General features: G+C 51.5%; 1 protein-coding gene across 1 annotated transcript in view; it reads left to right on the top strand.

The window, feature by feature from the left end:
- The window catches only part of LOC135174539 (ral guanine nucleotide dissociation stimulator-like 1), a 63,443-nt gene extending 55,813 nt beyond the window's left edge, over positions 1–7,630 (top strand). The window contains 5 exon segments of the mRNA XM_064141814.1: positions 192–263; positions 1,589–1,621; positions 3,912–4,033; positions 5,132–5,221; positions 7,417–7,630. Coding sequence (XP_063997884.1) covers positions 192–263; positions 1,589–1,621; positions 3,912–4,033; positions 5,132–5,221; positions 7,417–7,630 — 531 coding nt within the window.
- Positions 7,631–14,088: the final 6,458 nt, after the last annotated feature.

The raw sequence follows: 14,088 nt of genomic DNA on the forward strand, positions 1-14,088 counted from the left end.
CCCAGCAGGGTTTCCTGGTGACCCACTGTTGCAAATCAAGGTAGGGTGGCAATATTGGTGAGAAGATCCTGTTCAGAATTTGATTTAAGGTCTAGATGAGGTACTGAGGATGATGGAATGAAAGAAAACATGGTTTACAAGACCACTGCCTGCTTCTTCCATGTCCTTATTCTTGCTCTGATCTTCTGCAGGGGACAGGGCAAGTCCTGGTACCTTACCTCGGTGCTTTCCTCACTGATCTTGTCATGCTCGACGCAGCTCTTTGAGACTGTGGAGGTAATTTGGGGTGATTATCACTGAATCCTAAATATCCTCCTAATCGTTCAGCTCTGAGTCTGCCCTTCCTTGTATCTTCTGCTGGATTCTGGTGCAGCTCATGAAAATCTTTTATCACAAAGAAGAGTAGTCTCAGCAACAAGAATCTTATGTGAATTTGTGTGCAGTTATCTCAAGGGACAAGCTTAGCATCAAACAGGCTGCCCAGGGTAGCTTTGGGGTCTCCATCCCTGGAGGGATTTCAAAGCCATGGAGATGTGGTGCTGAGGAACCTGGTTTAGTGGTGACCTGGCAGTGCTGGGTTAACGATGGTACTCTGTGATCTTAAAGGAGTCATCCAGCCAAAATGGTTCTATGATGTTATGATTGTTTCCTTAAGCTGAAAACAGGAGGACAGGAGGCTTTCCAGTATTCTGTTTTGGTTTTCTGAAAGCAGCATTTCAGTTGTAAGGATTTCTGTGCATAATTGGTAACTTACCCAGGATCAGGAATTCAGCTCTTCAGACTGATCACTGAAGTGCCTCAGTATTGGCTCAGGTGTGTCTGAGCCCTGAAATGATTTAAAGACTTGTTTTTTTCCCTTTCTCTTTAAGCTGAACAAGCAGAGGGAACCAATCTGGCATAGGAAGTTAAAAAGAATTGCCAGAGTCTGGTTTCTTAGCAGAGACTGAAGACAGGGCAAATTTACCAAGGTGTTTGTTTGAAAGGTTTTCAAACACCTCTGAAACGTGGCCCTTTTCATGGAGACACTTGAGGAGCCATGCTGCAGGCACTCAGCCTTCCTTTTCCTGGTGCTACACATTTCTCTGGGCTGGCAATAGCTTCTGGTCTCTTTGGCTGTCATTTGCTTTGCCAGACTGCACTAAATCAGTAAGGTTGTTAGATGTCCATTTTCTTTCTGGCCGTTTCCCTTCTGCCCATGGGTTGTGCTCAGCTGGCGTTCCTGAGAGTCAGTGGCAGCACTGCTGAACTCGAGCCTCACAGAGCAGACCAAAGCTGAGCTTGTTCCTTGCATGCAAAATGCCACCAGCATTCTCCAGGCCTGATCTCAGCACAGCTTCTATGAGTGTTCTTGTGCTGGACTTTTCTCCTTGGACAGATGGCCATGTAGGCCCTGAGGACAGACGTCCTTTGGGGACCTGGCTGCATGAGTGCTGGGGTTTACAGCAGGTCTGGGAGCAAGTATTTTCAGAAGGCCCTTGTTCAGGGCAGGTCTGTGCTTTACATCAGTCCTACTGCTTCATCCTGTTTGTGATGGCATTCAGCTGAGCACTGCTCTTCTGCTCTGATCCCTTCCCTTTGCTCCCAACAGGGCGGGCTGCTGAACTTCGAGAAGAGGCGCAGGGTAAGTTGGCTGCTCTGTGATTCCTTCTGGAGCCTTCTCTTGCCAAGGGTACCTGTCTTTGCATCTGCAAACCCATTCATTGTAATGCAAGTTTGCCAGGGAAAACTGCATCTCTGAAGTGCCCTGAGGCCCTGCCAAACACTATGGGGTGGCAGAGGGAGAGAGCCTGGTTTAGATGTGTGCAGGAGGGGATGAAGAGCTTTGGACCACTGACTTCCCTGGGATTTACCTCAGGGCATGGTCATTCCTTCCACTTGGTGTCCGTGGGAATACATGTCGTGTGTGTCCAGTGTGCTGAATCAGACCTGGTGGCACACAGATACAGTTTGTTCTTTTGCTGCAGTAAACAATTAGTAGATAAAAGGCTGCAGAGAACAAGCCAGGTAAATGGGACTAAGAAATCAATGCTTTCAGGTGTCCCTTTCAGCCTGAGCCTCGTTGGTCAGAGAGAGACAAGTAATGCTGTGTAGGAGAAAAGGTACTAGGGTGACACCTGTCCAAGTGAAGTCCTGCCAAATCTCCCTTCTGGGGTTCAAAAGCAGACTTGGATTTGTCTGTGACAGAGCCATTTCCTTCCCTTAGCTGCCCCCAGCTCCACAAACCACTGCTTGCACTTGCCTTGCACCTTTGGCAGCATGGCTTGGGATACCATTAATACCATATGTGACCTTCTCCATGGTCATCAGCCCAGCTTTGTATGAACAGAGCTGCCCTCTGAACCATGCCAAGGATTTCACTCCATTCCTGAGTCAATAACCTGCTTTTAAGGGTCTTGTAAGAACTCTTGTAGTGTTCTAGTCACATACACCTAGGGCAGCAGTATATGTTCCTCTGGGCCAAGTGTGACTGCACAATGTGCAAAGCCAGGGAGGACCACAATGCTTGCATGGCAGGCACCCCCCAAATTCTTACCCTTGCTTGCTGCCTGAGAACCCCCTGAGGACCAGCAGGATTCTTCTCTCAGAGCTGGTCTGGCCATCAGAGGAGAGTGGTTAGGGTCTGCTAAAGAGATGAAGAACCTGCAAACCTTTGCTACCTGTCATGGTTTGAGGGGGTTCCAGGTTATCCCAGAACACTCCAAAGACCAAGATCTGCCCCAGGGGACGAGCTGGTTGTCCCCAGGCATGGCAGTGATGTTATTCAGTCCCATAACCCTGAGAGTGCTTTCCAAGTAAGCAGCAAGGTCGGTTTGATCTCTTCTCTCCCTGCCTCTGCAGGATCTCCTCTGGGTAACTAAGTAACCACGTAGAAGGTATCCTGTAGCCCAGCGGCCTTCGAGGCCACGGCCTGCAGGGGATTTCGGCCTGTTGGGGGCCGGAATGGGAGGCGATGGCGATGGGAGAAAATGAGCACTGGGCTCTGGGTGGCGTTTTTTGGGGGAGGAGATTTTGGGGGCAGTTTCTCCTGTATCAGGTGCTAAAGATTCAGGTGTGCTGTGTCTTTCCCTGCACACCTCTAGATACAGCCTGTCTGTGTTTTCATCTCCAGTCCAGCCAGAGCGTTACGATTTTACTGCCCTTTCCCTCGGGCAAAGAGCGAAGTGAGGCAGTCTCGGTCTGCCGCGCCCGCGCACACACCGGCGGCAGCAGGGCGGCGGAGAGTGCGGGCAGTGCGGGACACATGGGCGCAGAAATGGGTGGTCGCCCGTGCGGCGAGTAACTAATTCTGAGCTGGAGCCTCGGCTAAAGGCAGCGCAGAGCCCCGGCACGGTGCCGAGCGGCGCGGTCCCGGCGCGGGGGGCGCCTCTTCCCCTGCCGGCGCCTTTGCGGGCTGCAGGAACGCCGGCGGCTCTCGCAGCAGCTGCAGCTCTAGCGGCAGCCAGAGCCCCGGTTCCCGGCTGCCATCGGGCTGCACCGAAGGCGGCGCCGGGCGAAGTCGCAGCTGAGCTGCGGCCTCCGGCTGAGCACAGGCCGCGCTGGCAGGCGCGAAGGTGCTTTCGCCGTACCGGAGCCCTCTGATCGATACGACAGTGGTATTCCTGCACCGTCCCAACCTGGTGATGCCTGCCACTGGCACTGACCCCGCAGGGGATCCTTTTCCATTTAAACCACCTGTTTCTTGTCCTCCACCCGAACCTTTCCTTTTCATCTGAGGTCTGCTGGGGAGACGGAGAAGTGTTGCTGTTTGACAGAGTGGCTCTTGAAATAGTCACTCAACTGAAACTGAACTTCAGGCCAGAATGGGTTTGTCCTGGGGCTGTTGTGTCATGTGTTTAGTATAGGCATGAGTTTGTTTGCCTTCATCTTGTTTTCTAATCAGAATTCCTGTTTGCTTATTTGTTTTCTTGTAGGAGTTTGAGGTGATTTCCCAAATTAAGCTGCTTCAGTCTGCGTGTAAGAGCTATTTCTTGACGCCCAACCACAAATTCATCCAGTGGTTCAGGAAGCAGGAGCACTTAACTGAGGAGGAGAGGTGAGTTCTTAGTCCAGCTGGCAAAGCAGGCTTGTCTTACCCCACTCCCCCCTGCAGGTAGATTAGGTCAGCCCTTGTCTGTCCTCTTATAGGAACTTGTGTGTACTGCTGCTCAGGGGCAGTGGAAATACATCTGCCTCCTGCTAACCAGCTGGAGGAAACCTGTTGAGCACTGAGTTTTGAGATGGGAAATCAGGGTTTTGACTTTGAAATGAGACAGTCTGTTGTGTCTGGGCTGTCTGTATGTGCAGGCGCCGGCTCAGAAGTCAGTCCTAAGGGAGATCAAGATCACTGAGTTGTTTGGCTGGTGGGTGTGGGCGGCAGGTAGCCAAGGCAATGCGGAGCTTGCTGAGCGCTCACCACATCGATGTCTTCAGGGTGTTTGGGGCAGGTTTTTCATCAAAGAGCTGAGCTCTGTGCTGCAAGAGGATCCCAAGAGCATTTACTGACAGCTTTGTGCTATCTCCACTAAGCTTTGGCCATCTCTCTGCTAATTGAAGCAGCAGTTAATTAGCATCATATTGAGTCATAATTTGCACTGCATGGAGTCACAGTGAAACAGGCCAGTTGGCTTACCCAAGACCCACATGAACTATTCTCTTGGGTTTTAAAATAAAACCATGGGTGTCATCCAAAAAAGCATTTGGAAGAGGTGAAAGATCCCCTTTAGTGTGGTAAAATATAGACAGAGCTGTAGTGATAGGAAGAGAGGAAATGTGCTCAGGTTACAACAGGGAGATTATGGTTGGATGTTTGAAGAAACAACTTCACTGAAAGGGTTCTCAAACACTGGGACAGGCTGCCCAGGGAGGTGGTTGAATCCCTGTCTGTGGAGGTGTCTAAAAGGTGTAGACATGTGGTGCTGAGGGCCATGGCTACCACCAGCCTTAGCAGAGTTAGAGAATGGTTGGATTCAGTGATGTTAGGTGTCTTTTCCAAGCAAAACAATGATGCTGTGCTCCTCTTTGTGGAGTTGCAACCTTCTATGAAGTGGGAATTGCTGAAGGCTTCTTGAACGTCATGAATATTGCTATTTTGAGAGATAGAGCAGGAAACATTGCCTGTAAAAATCCTAACCCAGTGGCTTCTGTGTTGCAGTTACCGCCTGTCACAGGAGATTGAAGCAGCTGCTAAGATCAGACCCGCACCAGCCAAACGTCAGCAGAGTGTGGTGGAGAGGCTCAGCCTGTGAGTGTGATGGGGCAAAGGGCATGTGGTGTGTCAATGTGAACCTGAACAAATCAGACAAACAGCTGTAAAACCTGCCTGGGGATCCAGACCTCTGCATGGCTTCCAGGATACATCATCAGCTAGAAACTGCTTCTGTCTGGAGCTGTCCCTGTTCTGTTGTTAGGAGTCATGAGAGTTATGATGAAAGAGCTTAGAAGTGAGCCTTGCCAAGGTGTCAGAAGAAGGAACAAATTCGATGCTGGATTATAAATTTAGTATCCATTGTGTCATAACTTCTCTGAAAGCAGCTGTAGAAAGGATGATAGAGCCTGGCCTGTTACTAGTCTACTTTGCTCTATAGGTGCAAAAGCTCCTTGCAGGATTTTAAGATGAAAATGAAAGTTAGCAAAAAGGCACTGATAACAGAAACAATCTGCCTCACTGCCTTGGAGTTAGAGAAGGAAAAAAAAGTATCACAGTATCACAGAATCATGGGGAGACAGTCCAGTTGTTTGGTCTAATGCCACAAAGATTCAAACAGGAGGTGGTTGGAGATGAGGGTCAGGCAGCTAAGCAGCTGTGGGAAACAGTAGGCCAGCAGGAATTCAGGGAGAGCTTCAGGGGATGAAAGCAGAGTTCAATGACTGAAGTAAAAACACCTTAAAGGAGAGACACTTGAACCTGATGGACGAGGAGATATGAAGGGGACTCCCCCTTCATAGGAAGGGCAGCAAAGCTGGTGGAGGGTCTGGAGAACAGGTCTGGTGAGGAGCAGCTTGGGGAACTGGAGTTCTTTAGCCGGGAGAAAAAGAGGCTGAGAGGAGAACTTCTTGCTCTCTACAGCATACTGAAAGGAGGTTGGAGTGAGGTGAGAACTAGTCTCCTATTTCAAGCAATAAGTGATAGGACAAGAGGAAGTGGCCTCAAGTTGTGCCAGGGGAGGCTTAGGTTGCACATTAGAAGATACTTCTTGGCTGAAATGGTACTCAAACATATGAACAGGCACCCCAGGGAGTTGTTTTAAAGAGGCAGAGATGTGGTGCTGAGGGCCATAGAATCAACCAGGTTGGAAGAGACCTCCAAGATCATCCAGTCCAAACTATCACCCAGCCCTAAAGTCTGGTTTAGCACTAGCCTTGGTAGAGTTAGAGAATGGTTGGACTTTATGATCTTGAAGGTCTTTCCCGACTGAAATGATTCTGCGATTCTGTGATGATGCCTGAATTCTGTGGCCTCCCCTTAGTGACTTCCTTGGAGCTGCCTAAGCTGTGTGCAAGAAATGCCAGACTTTATTCTCTGGTTTCTGACTGGGGCTCAGTGCAGTCCTGCTGTAACTTCCCCTGGTCAGCCTGTTTGCACTGTGCAGTCTCTGTCTAAGCAATCATTCCATCTGCACCTGAATGTGTTCTGGAAGCTAATAAAGCAGAACAGCCTGGCATAATTCACCCTGGCAGCAGTGAGTGACCTCTCTCTAACTTGTTCTAGATTGTTGCCTGCTGCTGACATAGCATCTAATCAGCCTGGGTTCTCCATGCATTAGAGCAGTCTGTTTGCTTTGACACTCCTTTATCTTGGCTTGACCTGCACTTAGAAATGAATCTTGGGCAGGATAAGCCTGTGATTGACACCTTCCGAGATCTCCTCGTCATGCACATCTCCATCCAGCCTCTTAGAGAGGGGCTGGTACCTGTGGTACCTTCACTGAGTGAAGGAATGAATTTGCCTTGGGGAGACCTGTGGTGGTGTTTGGCCATCTGCTGCCTTGCACTCACTGTTTTACTTACTCCTGATGACCAAGTCGGTCTTGAGCTGCCTCTTGGTCACAGGGACCAGGACATGAGTGCAGTGTATGGGAGTCCCTAAGGAGGACTCAGCTGCCACCACCCCTCAGAGCTGCCTCTCGTGTCTGCAAACACAGCAGCTCAGTCGTTTCCTCCAGCTAGGTCTGAACATTGCACAGAGCAGTGAGGATTGGTAGTGGGGCAGGAGCTGGGATTGTGGCCTTGCAGCTGGTGGCTGTGCTGGGTCAGGAAGGTATTGTCCCCCGTAGTGTGTAACAACCCCTCCAAACAGCACAGAGGAAATGAAAGCAGGCTACTTGAGAGAGGAAAACAAAGCAATAGGTAAGGCTTTTGAAGCACCTGGCAGCTTTTCTGAGCCCAGCTCTGCTCTGCTTTCGTTGAGTGGCTTTTATGCTCTCTTTTCTGCACCAGGCTCCTGATGGGCTCTGAGGCAGTCACCCACAGCATGGCTGCCAAAGAACATCCTGACTTCAGGCCTAAGGGAAGCTCTGGGGAGAGTGATGACTCGGCCAGAATCTCGGCATCTGAGGTCAGTCATTTTGAAGCTGAAGAGGCAGGTCTGCAGCACTCCCAGGGGCACTCTTTGGATGAACTACACAAGCAGGGACCAACAGAAGGGATTTGATAGGAGTTCCACAAAGATGTATTTCCTGGAGGCTCTTCCCTTTTGAACTTAGAAGTTGCACCAGGGCTGGTTTAGGTTGGACATGAGGAACAACTTATTCCCCAAAAGGGTTGTCAGGCCTGGAGCAGGCTGCCCAGGGCAGTGGTGGAGTCCCCATCCTTGGAGGGGGTTGAAAAGTTGTGTAGATGTGGTGCCGAGGGCCATGGTTCAGTGGTGACCTGGCAGTGGGGGGTTACCGGTCAGACCCGATGATCTGAGAGGTCTCTCTCAACCAAAAGCGTTTTGTGATCCTAAAGAACGCTCCAAGAGAAGTGGCAGACAAAGAGCCCCGTGAAGGCACTGGCCTGGAGCAGGAGCTGTTGACTCCTCGGCTGGCTGTCCACAGGCTGATTCTGTGCCTTGTGTCTGCTGCCACCTCCTGGTCTCCTCTTCCTGAAGAGGAAAGATGGAGCAAGTCCAGCACCCCCGATCAGAAATCAGTTTACAGTCAGACAGTGACATTAACCAAGGAAGGTCACTTTTTCTGGAGACATGGAATGGCAGGGCCAGGCTGCTGGGGAGGATGCAGACGGCTGAGGCACATGCCTCTTGCTTAGCTTCTCCCTCCAGCAGGGCAGGCATTCAACCTGGCCAGATTCTCACAGTGGTTTTCCTTCTTTCTGTTGTGTAGCTCAATGAATCTGCCTCCGGGGTTGCCTCTCCTTCCCGGGATGCCTCTTCCTCTGTGGAAGCCTCAGCCTTCTGGGCTGCCTCTGCTTCCCGGGAAGCCTTTGCCCCCAGCGACGCCCCTGCAGCCTGTGACACCTCTGCCTCCTGGGACGTCCCTGCCTCCAGCGATTCTTCTGCCTCCAGCGACGCCCCTGCCTCTAGCGATTCTTCTGCCTCCAGTGATTCTTCTGCCTCTAGCGATTGCTCTGCCTCTGGCGATTCTTCTGCCTCCAGCGACGCCCCTGCATCCAGGGATGGCCCTGCCACCTGGTTTGCCTCTGTGTCCTGGGACGTCCCAGCCTGCCGTGACGCTTCTGCTTCTAGCGATTGCTCTGCCTCCAGCGACGCCCCTGCCTTCAGCGATTCTTCTGCCTGCAGCGACGCCCCTGCCTCCAGTGATTCTTCTGCCTCTAGTGATTGCTCTGCCTCTGGCGATTCTTCTGCCTCCAGCGACGCCCCTGCCTTCAGGGACGGCCCTGCCTCCTGAGCCGCCTCCGTTTCCTGGGTCATCTCTACCTCCAGCAATGCCCCTGCCTCCTGTGATTCCTCTGCCTCCACTGGCGCCCCTGCCTCTAGCGATTCTTCTGCCTCTAGTGATTTCTCTGCCACCAGCGACACCCCTGCCTCCAGAGACAACTGCCTCCAGGGATGCCCCTGCCTCCTGGTTTGCCTCTGTGTCCTGGGACCTCTCTGCCTCCAGTGATGCCCCTGCCTCTAGGGATTCTTTTGCCTCTAGCAATTCCTCTGCCTCCAGGGACGGCCCTGCCTCCTGAGCCGCCTCCGCTTCCTGGGATGTCTCTGTGTCCTGGGACCTCCCTGCCTCCAGCAACGCCCCTGCCTCTAGCGATTCTTCTGCCACTAGTGATTCTTCTGCCTCCAGGGACACCCCTGCCTCCAGCGATTGCTCTGCCTCCAGCAACGCCCCTGCCTCCAGCGATTCCTCTGCTTTCAATGACGCCCCTGCCTCCAGCGATTCCTCTGCCTCCAGCGACGCCCCTGCCTCCTGGTTTGCCTCTGTGTCCTGGGACATCCCTGACTCCAGCGACACCCCTGCCTCCAGCGATTCTTCTCTTCCAGCGGCGTCCCTGCCTCCAGTGACATCCCTGTCTCCAACAATTCCTCTGCCTCTAGTGATTCTTCTGCCTCCAGCGATTCTTCTGCCTCCAGCGACGTCCCTGCCTCCAGAGACGTCCCTGCCTCCAGCGACATCTCTGCCTCCAGCGATTCTTCTGCCTCCAGCGACGCCCCTGTCTCCAGGTACGCCCCTGCCTCTTGAGACGGCTGTCTCCAGGGACGTCCCTGCCTCCAGCGATGTTCCTGCCTCCAGCGATTCCTTTGCCTCCAGCGACGCCCCTGCGTCTAGCGATTCTTCTGTCTCTAACGATTCTTCTGCCTCCAGCAACGCCCCTGCCACCAGCGACACCCCTGCCTTCAGCGATGCCACTGCCTCCAGCAACGTCCCTGCCTCCTGAGATGCATGCCTCCAGGGACGCCCTTGCCTCCTGGTTTGCCCCTGTGTCCTGGGACATCCCTGCCTCCTGGGCCGCCTTCGCTTCCTGGGACGTCTCTGCTTCCTGGGACGTTTCTACCTACAGCGAGGCCCCTACCTCCAGACTTCTTTTTGCCCTTCTTGCACACCAGACAACTTAACCCTGTTTTGGCTTTGTTCTTTCTGCAAAGAAGAATGGACTGCGTTAGCTCTTGGCTGGATGTCCCAGTGTCTCAACCCATAAGTTGGGAAGGGGATACAGTTCTTTTGAACATTTCGGTGGGTTAAATTAAGACTCTGGCGAGGTCATATACCAAAGTTAGGTTAATTATGTCTTGCAGGCAAAACAAAGAAAGACAAAAGGGAGAGAGAGGGAGGGAGAGAATGGAGAAAGATACAGAGCAGGAGAGATAGAGTGAGATCATTACTACCCCGGGGTTCTTTCTTTGGTGGGGACGAGGGGAGAGATGTTCCTGATGAAGAGTGTTCTGCTGTTGCTCTGGCTGGCATTGCTTCAGCTTGTGATGTCCTGGGTGGCATCGCTGCAGCTCGTAGTGTTTCTAGTGATATTTTCTCTCTCCTTACACAGGCATAACTCAGGCGTTTTATACTGCTCTTGGTTTATTCATTGCAGCTTCGTCTGGCTCACACCTTGGCCACATTCCAGGGGAGACTTCCAGAGGGTCTTTCTGTGTGCCTGCAGAGATTAGCACCAAGTAGCCTCTGCCCCTCTTTGCTGTCCAGTGTCCACCACACCCCGTGGGCAGTAGGTGGACAGAGATGACATTTCAGGTGGGTTGTTCAGAATGATCTTATCTTTGCTGAGACAATTCTGGGTTCTTATGTAATCATCACGATCACAGGTGATGTAATTGTTCAAGGGAGGATTCCCTCATGTGTTTTGCTCAAGGACAAGGCAAAGGCAGTGCCACTGCAAGGGGATTTGCCTTTTCTTTTGCTAAGCCCTGGACAGAAACCAGTGCCTTCTGCATGTGTTCTGAAATGACTGATGGTCCTCTTTGTAACGTGCAGTGGCCTGGAGAGCAGAACTTTAAAATCACATCTTCATTTCTGAAAGGCAACTCAATCACCTTGTGTTTTAAAAGTGGGTGTTTTAAAAGCAGAGAGAGACAGGTTTTAGCTGTCAGCTCAACACACCAGAGAGGTTTTATGCATTTCTCTTCCTCTTTACCTAAATCGGTTCCTGACATGGTACACATTTTAGCTGGAATGAAGAATCATAGAATCAACCAGGTTGGAAGAGAACTCCAAGATCATCCTTCTTGGGGTGCTAGAAGAAAAGGAGGACAAGCGTGAATTCTGTCCAGCAGGTCCAGTAAGAGCCCTAGCACTCTCAGGCAGCCACAGGGATCTCACCCACAAGGTGACACTGGCCATGCCCTCGAGCTGGGCATGCTGAGTACCTGAGGAACCCTGTGCAGCACCTGCCAGAAAAAACTTCATTTCTCCATGGGGTAGCCCTGGCTCTAGAAACAAAGGACTGTTTTATCTCAGCACTGCTGTAGCTATCAGTATCACCAATCGTCAAATCAGCCAGGTTGGAAGAGACCTCCAAGCTCATCCAGTCCAACCTAGCACCCAGCCCTGTCCAGTCAACTAGACCATGGCACTAAGTGTCCCATCCAGGCTTTTATTGAACACCTCCAGGCATGGTGACTCCATTGCCTCCCTGGGCAGCCCATTCCAATGCCAATCACTCTCTCTGGCAACAACTTCCTCCTAACATCCAGCCTAGACCTCCCCGGCACAACTTGAGACTGTGTCCCCTTGTTCTGTCACTGGGTGCCTGAGAGAAGAGCCCAACCCCACCTGTCTACAGCCTCCCTTCAGGTAGTTGTAGACAGCAATGAGGTCTGCCCTGAGCCTCCTCTTCTGCAGGCTGCACACCCCCAGCTCCCTCAGCCTCTCCTCACAGGGCTGTGCTCCAGGCCCCTCCCCAGCCTTGTCATCCTTCTCTGGACATGTTCCAGTACCTCAACATCTCACTTGAATTGAGGAGCCCAGAACTGGACACAGCACTCAAGGTGTGGCCTGACCAGTACAGGGACAGAATAACCTCCCTTACCCTACTAGCCACACTATTGCTGATCCAGGCCAGGATGCCATTGGCTCTCTTGGCCACCTGGGCACACTGCTGGCTCATCTTCAGCTACTATCTGCCAGTACCCCCAGGTCCCTCTCTGCCTGGCTTCTCTCAGCCACTCCATCCCCAGCCTGTAGTGCTGCTTGGGGTTGTTGTGGCCAAAGTGTAGACCCTTCCTCTTAGCCTTGTTCAGTCTCATCCCTTTGACCTCTGCCCACCCATCCAGCCTGGCCACGTCCCTCTGCAGGGCACTCCTACCCTCCAACAGCTCCACACCTGCTCCTAGCTTGGTGTCATCTGCAAACTTACTGATGCTGGACTTAATTTCCTGGTCCAGATCATCAATAAAGATATTGAACAGGACTGGGCCCAGCACTGATCCTTGGGGAACACCACTAGTGACAGCTGCCAACTGGATGTGGCACCATTCACCACCACTCTCTGGGCCTGGCCCTCCAGCCAGTTCCTGACCCAGCACAGAGTGAATCTGTCCAAACCATGAACTGCCAGCTGTGCCAGGAGCTTCTTGTGGCAGACAGTGTCAAAGGCTTTGCTCAAGTCCAAGTAGACTACATCCACAGCCTGCCCCACATTCACCAGGCAGGTAACCTGATCATAAAAGGAGATCAGGTTGGTGAGACAGGACCTGCCCTTCCTAAACCCATGCTGGCTGGGCCTGATCCCTTGGCTATCCTGTAGGTGCTTTGTGGTAGCACTCAAGATGACCTGTTCCATGGCGCTGAGGTCAGGCTGACAGTTCTGTAATTTCCTGGTTCCTCCCTCTGGCCCTTCTTGTGGATGGGCATCACATTGGCAGCTTCCAGTCTTCAGAGACCTCTCCAGTGAGCCAGGACTGTTGATAAATGATGGAGAGTGGCTTGGCCAGCTCATCTGCCAGCTCTCTCAGCAACCAAGGATAGATCCCATCTGGTTCCATCGACTTGTGAGGATCCAGGTGGCTCAACAGGTCCCTTACTGCTTTCCTCGTGCATTACAGGGGGACTATACTGGTCCCTGGTTCCATCTACCAGCTTAGGAGGCCAGTTGTCCTGGAGACAACCTGTCCCACTGTTGAAGATTGAGGCAAAGAAAATGCTAAGTACCTCTGCCTTTTCCTCATCTTTTGTTACTATATTCCTCTCTGCATCTTATAAGGAGTGGAGGTTGTTCTTGCCCCTTCTTTTGCCATTAATACAGAAACATTTTTTATTCTCCTTGACAGCAGTGGCAGCCTAAGTTCTAAATGGGCTTTTGCCTCTCTCCTTTTTTGTCTCTAGTGCTGTTGTGTTTAACCCCCTCCCAGAATCCAGCTGGAAAAAACAATTTAATAATCTGTTCTATGAAAAATTTTAAAGAACAGATTTATTGAGGCTCTTTTCCCTCAACACAGACTCTGTTGGGAAGGACAGTTACATGACATGTGTTTAAAGCCCATAAGTGAGAATCCATTGCAAGCAGCCCTTACTGAACCATCTGCTTTTGGAAGCTATTAGGGTTAATTCAACTAAGAGATGTTAGGATTAATTCAAAGAAGAGACTTTGGTTTTAGGTCAAGTAAGATGCATTGGGGTTGTTTAAAAGAATAGACATTAGGATTAGCTCTCTACTCTGAATCTCCCTCTTTTAGTTTAAACCCATCACACCTTGTCCTGTCAAAACAGGCCCTGCTAAAGCATCTGTGATTAAAAAGAAAGGCTTCCTGATCTGTAAGTACTGGAAGGCTTAATAAACACAATAAAAAAAACCTCAGGTGCTCCCAGCATCCAATCCAATTCCATTGGCAACATCGTTTCAAAAAAGCCAGAGCTTTCCTGACCCAGGTGAATCACTCTCTTGGTCAAGGGAAACAGAGATCTCTCTCTTTGGAAGGACATGGACCTGCAAAGGCCTGCAGTGACAGGACGAGGGTCAATGGGTCCAAGCTTGAGAAGAGCAGATTAAGATTGGATATTAGGAACAAGTGCTTTACTATGAGGGTGTGGAGCACTGGAGCAGGTTGCCCAGGGAGGTGGTTGAGGCCCCTTCCCTGGAGACATTAAAGATGAGGCTTGATGGGGCCCTGGGTGACCTGGTCTAGTGGGGATGTCCCTGCTGACTGCAGGGGGGCTGGACTAGATGACCTCTAGGCGTCCCTTCTGGCCTGGACCATTCTATGAT

This window comes from Pogoniulus pusillus, unplaced genomic scaffold, assembly GCF_015220805.1.
Source record: "Pogoniulus pusillus isolate bPogPus1 unplaced genomic scaffold, bPogPus1.pri scaffold_74_arrow_ctg1, whole genome shotgun sequence".
Taxonomy (NCBI): Eukaryota; Metazoa; Chordata; class Aves; order Piciformes; family Lybiidae; genus Pogoniulus; species Pogoniulus pusillus.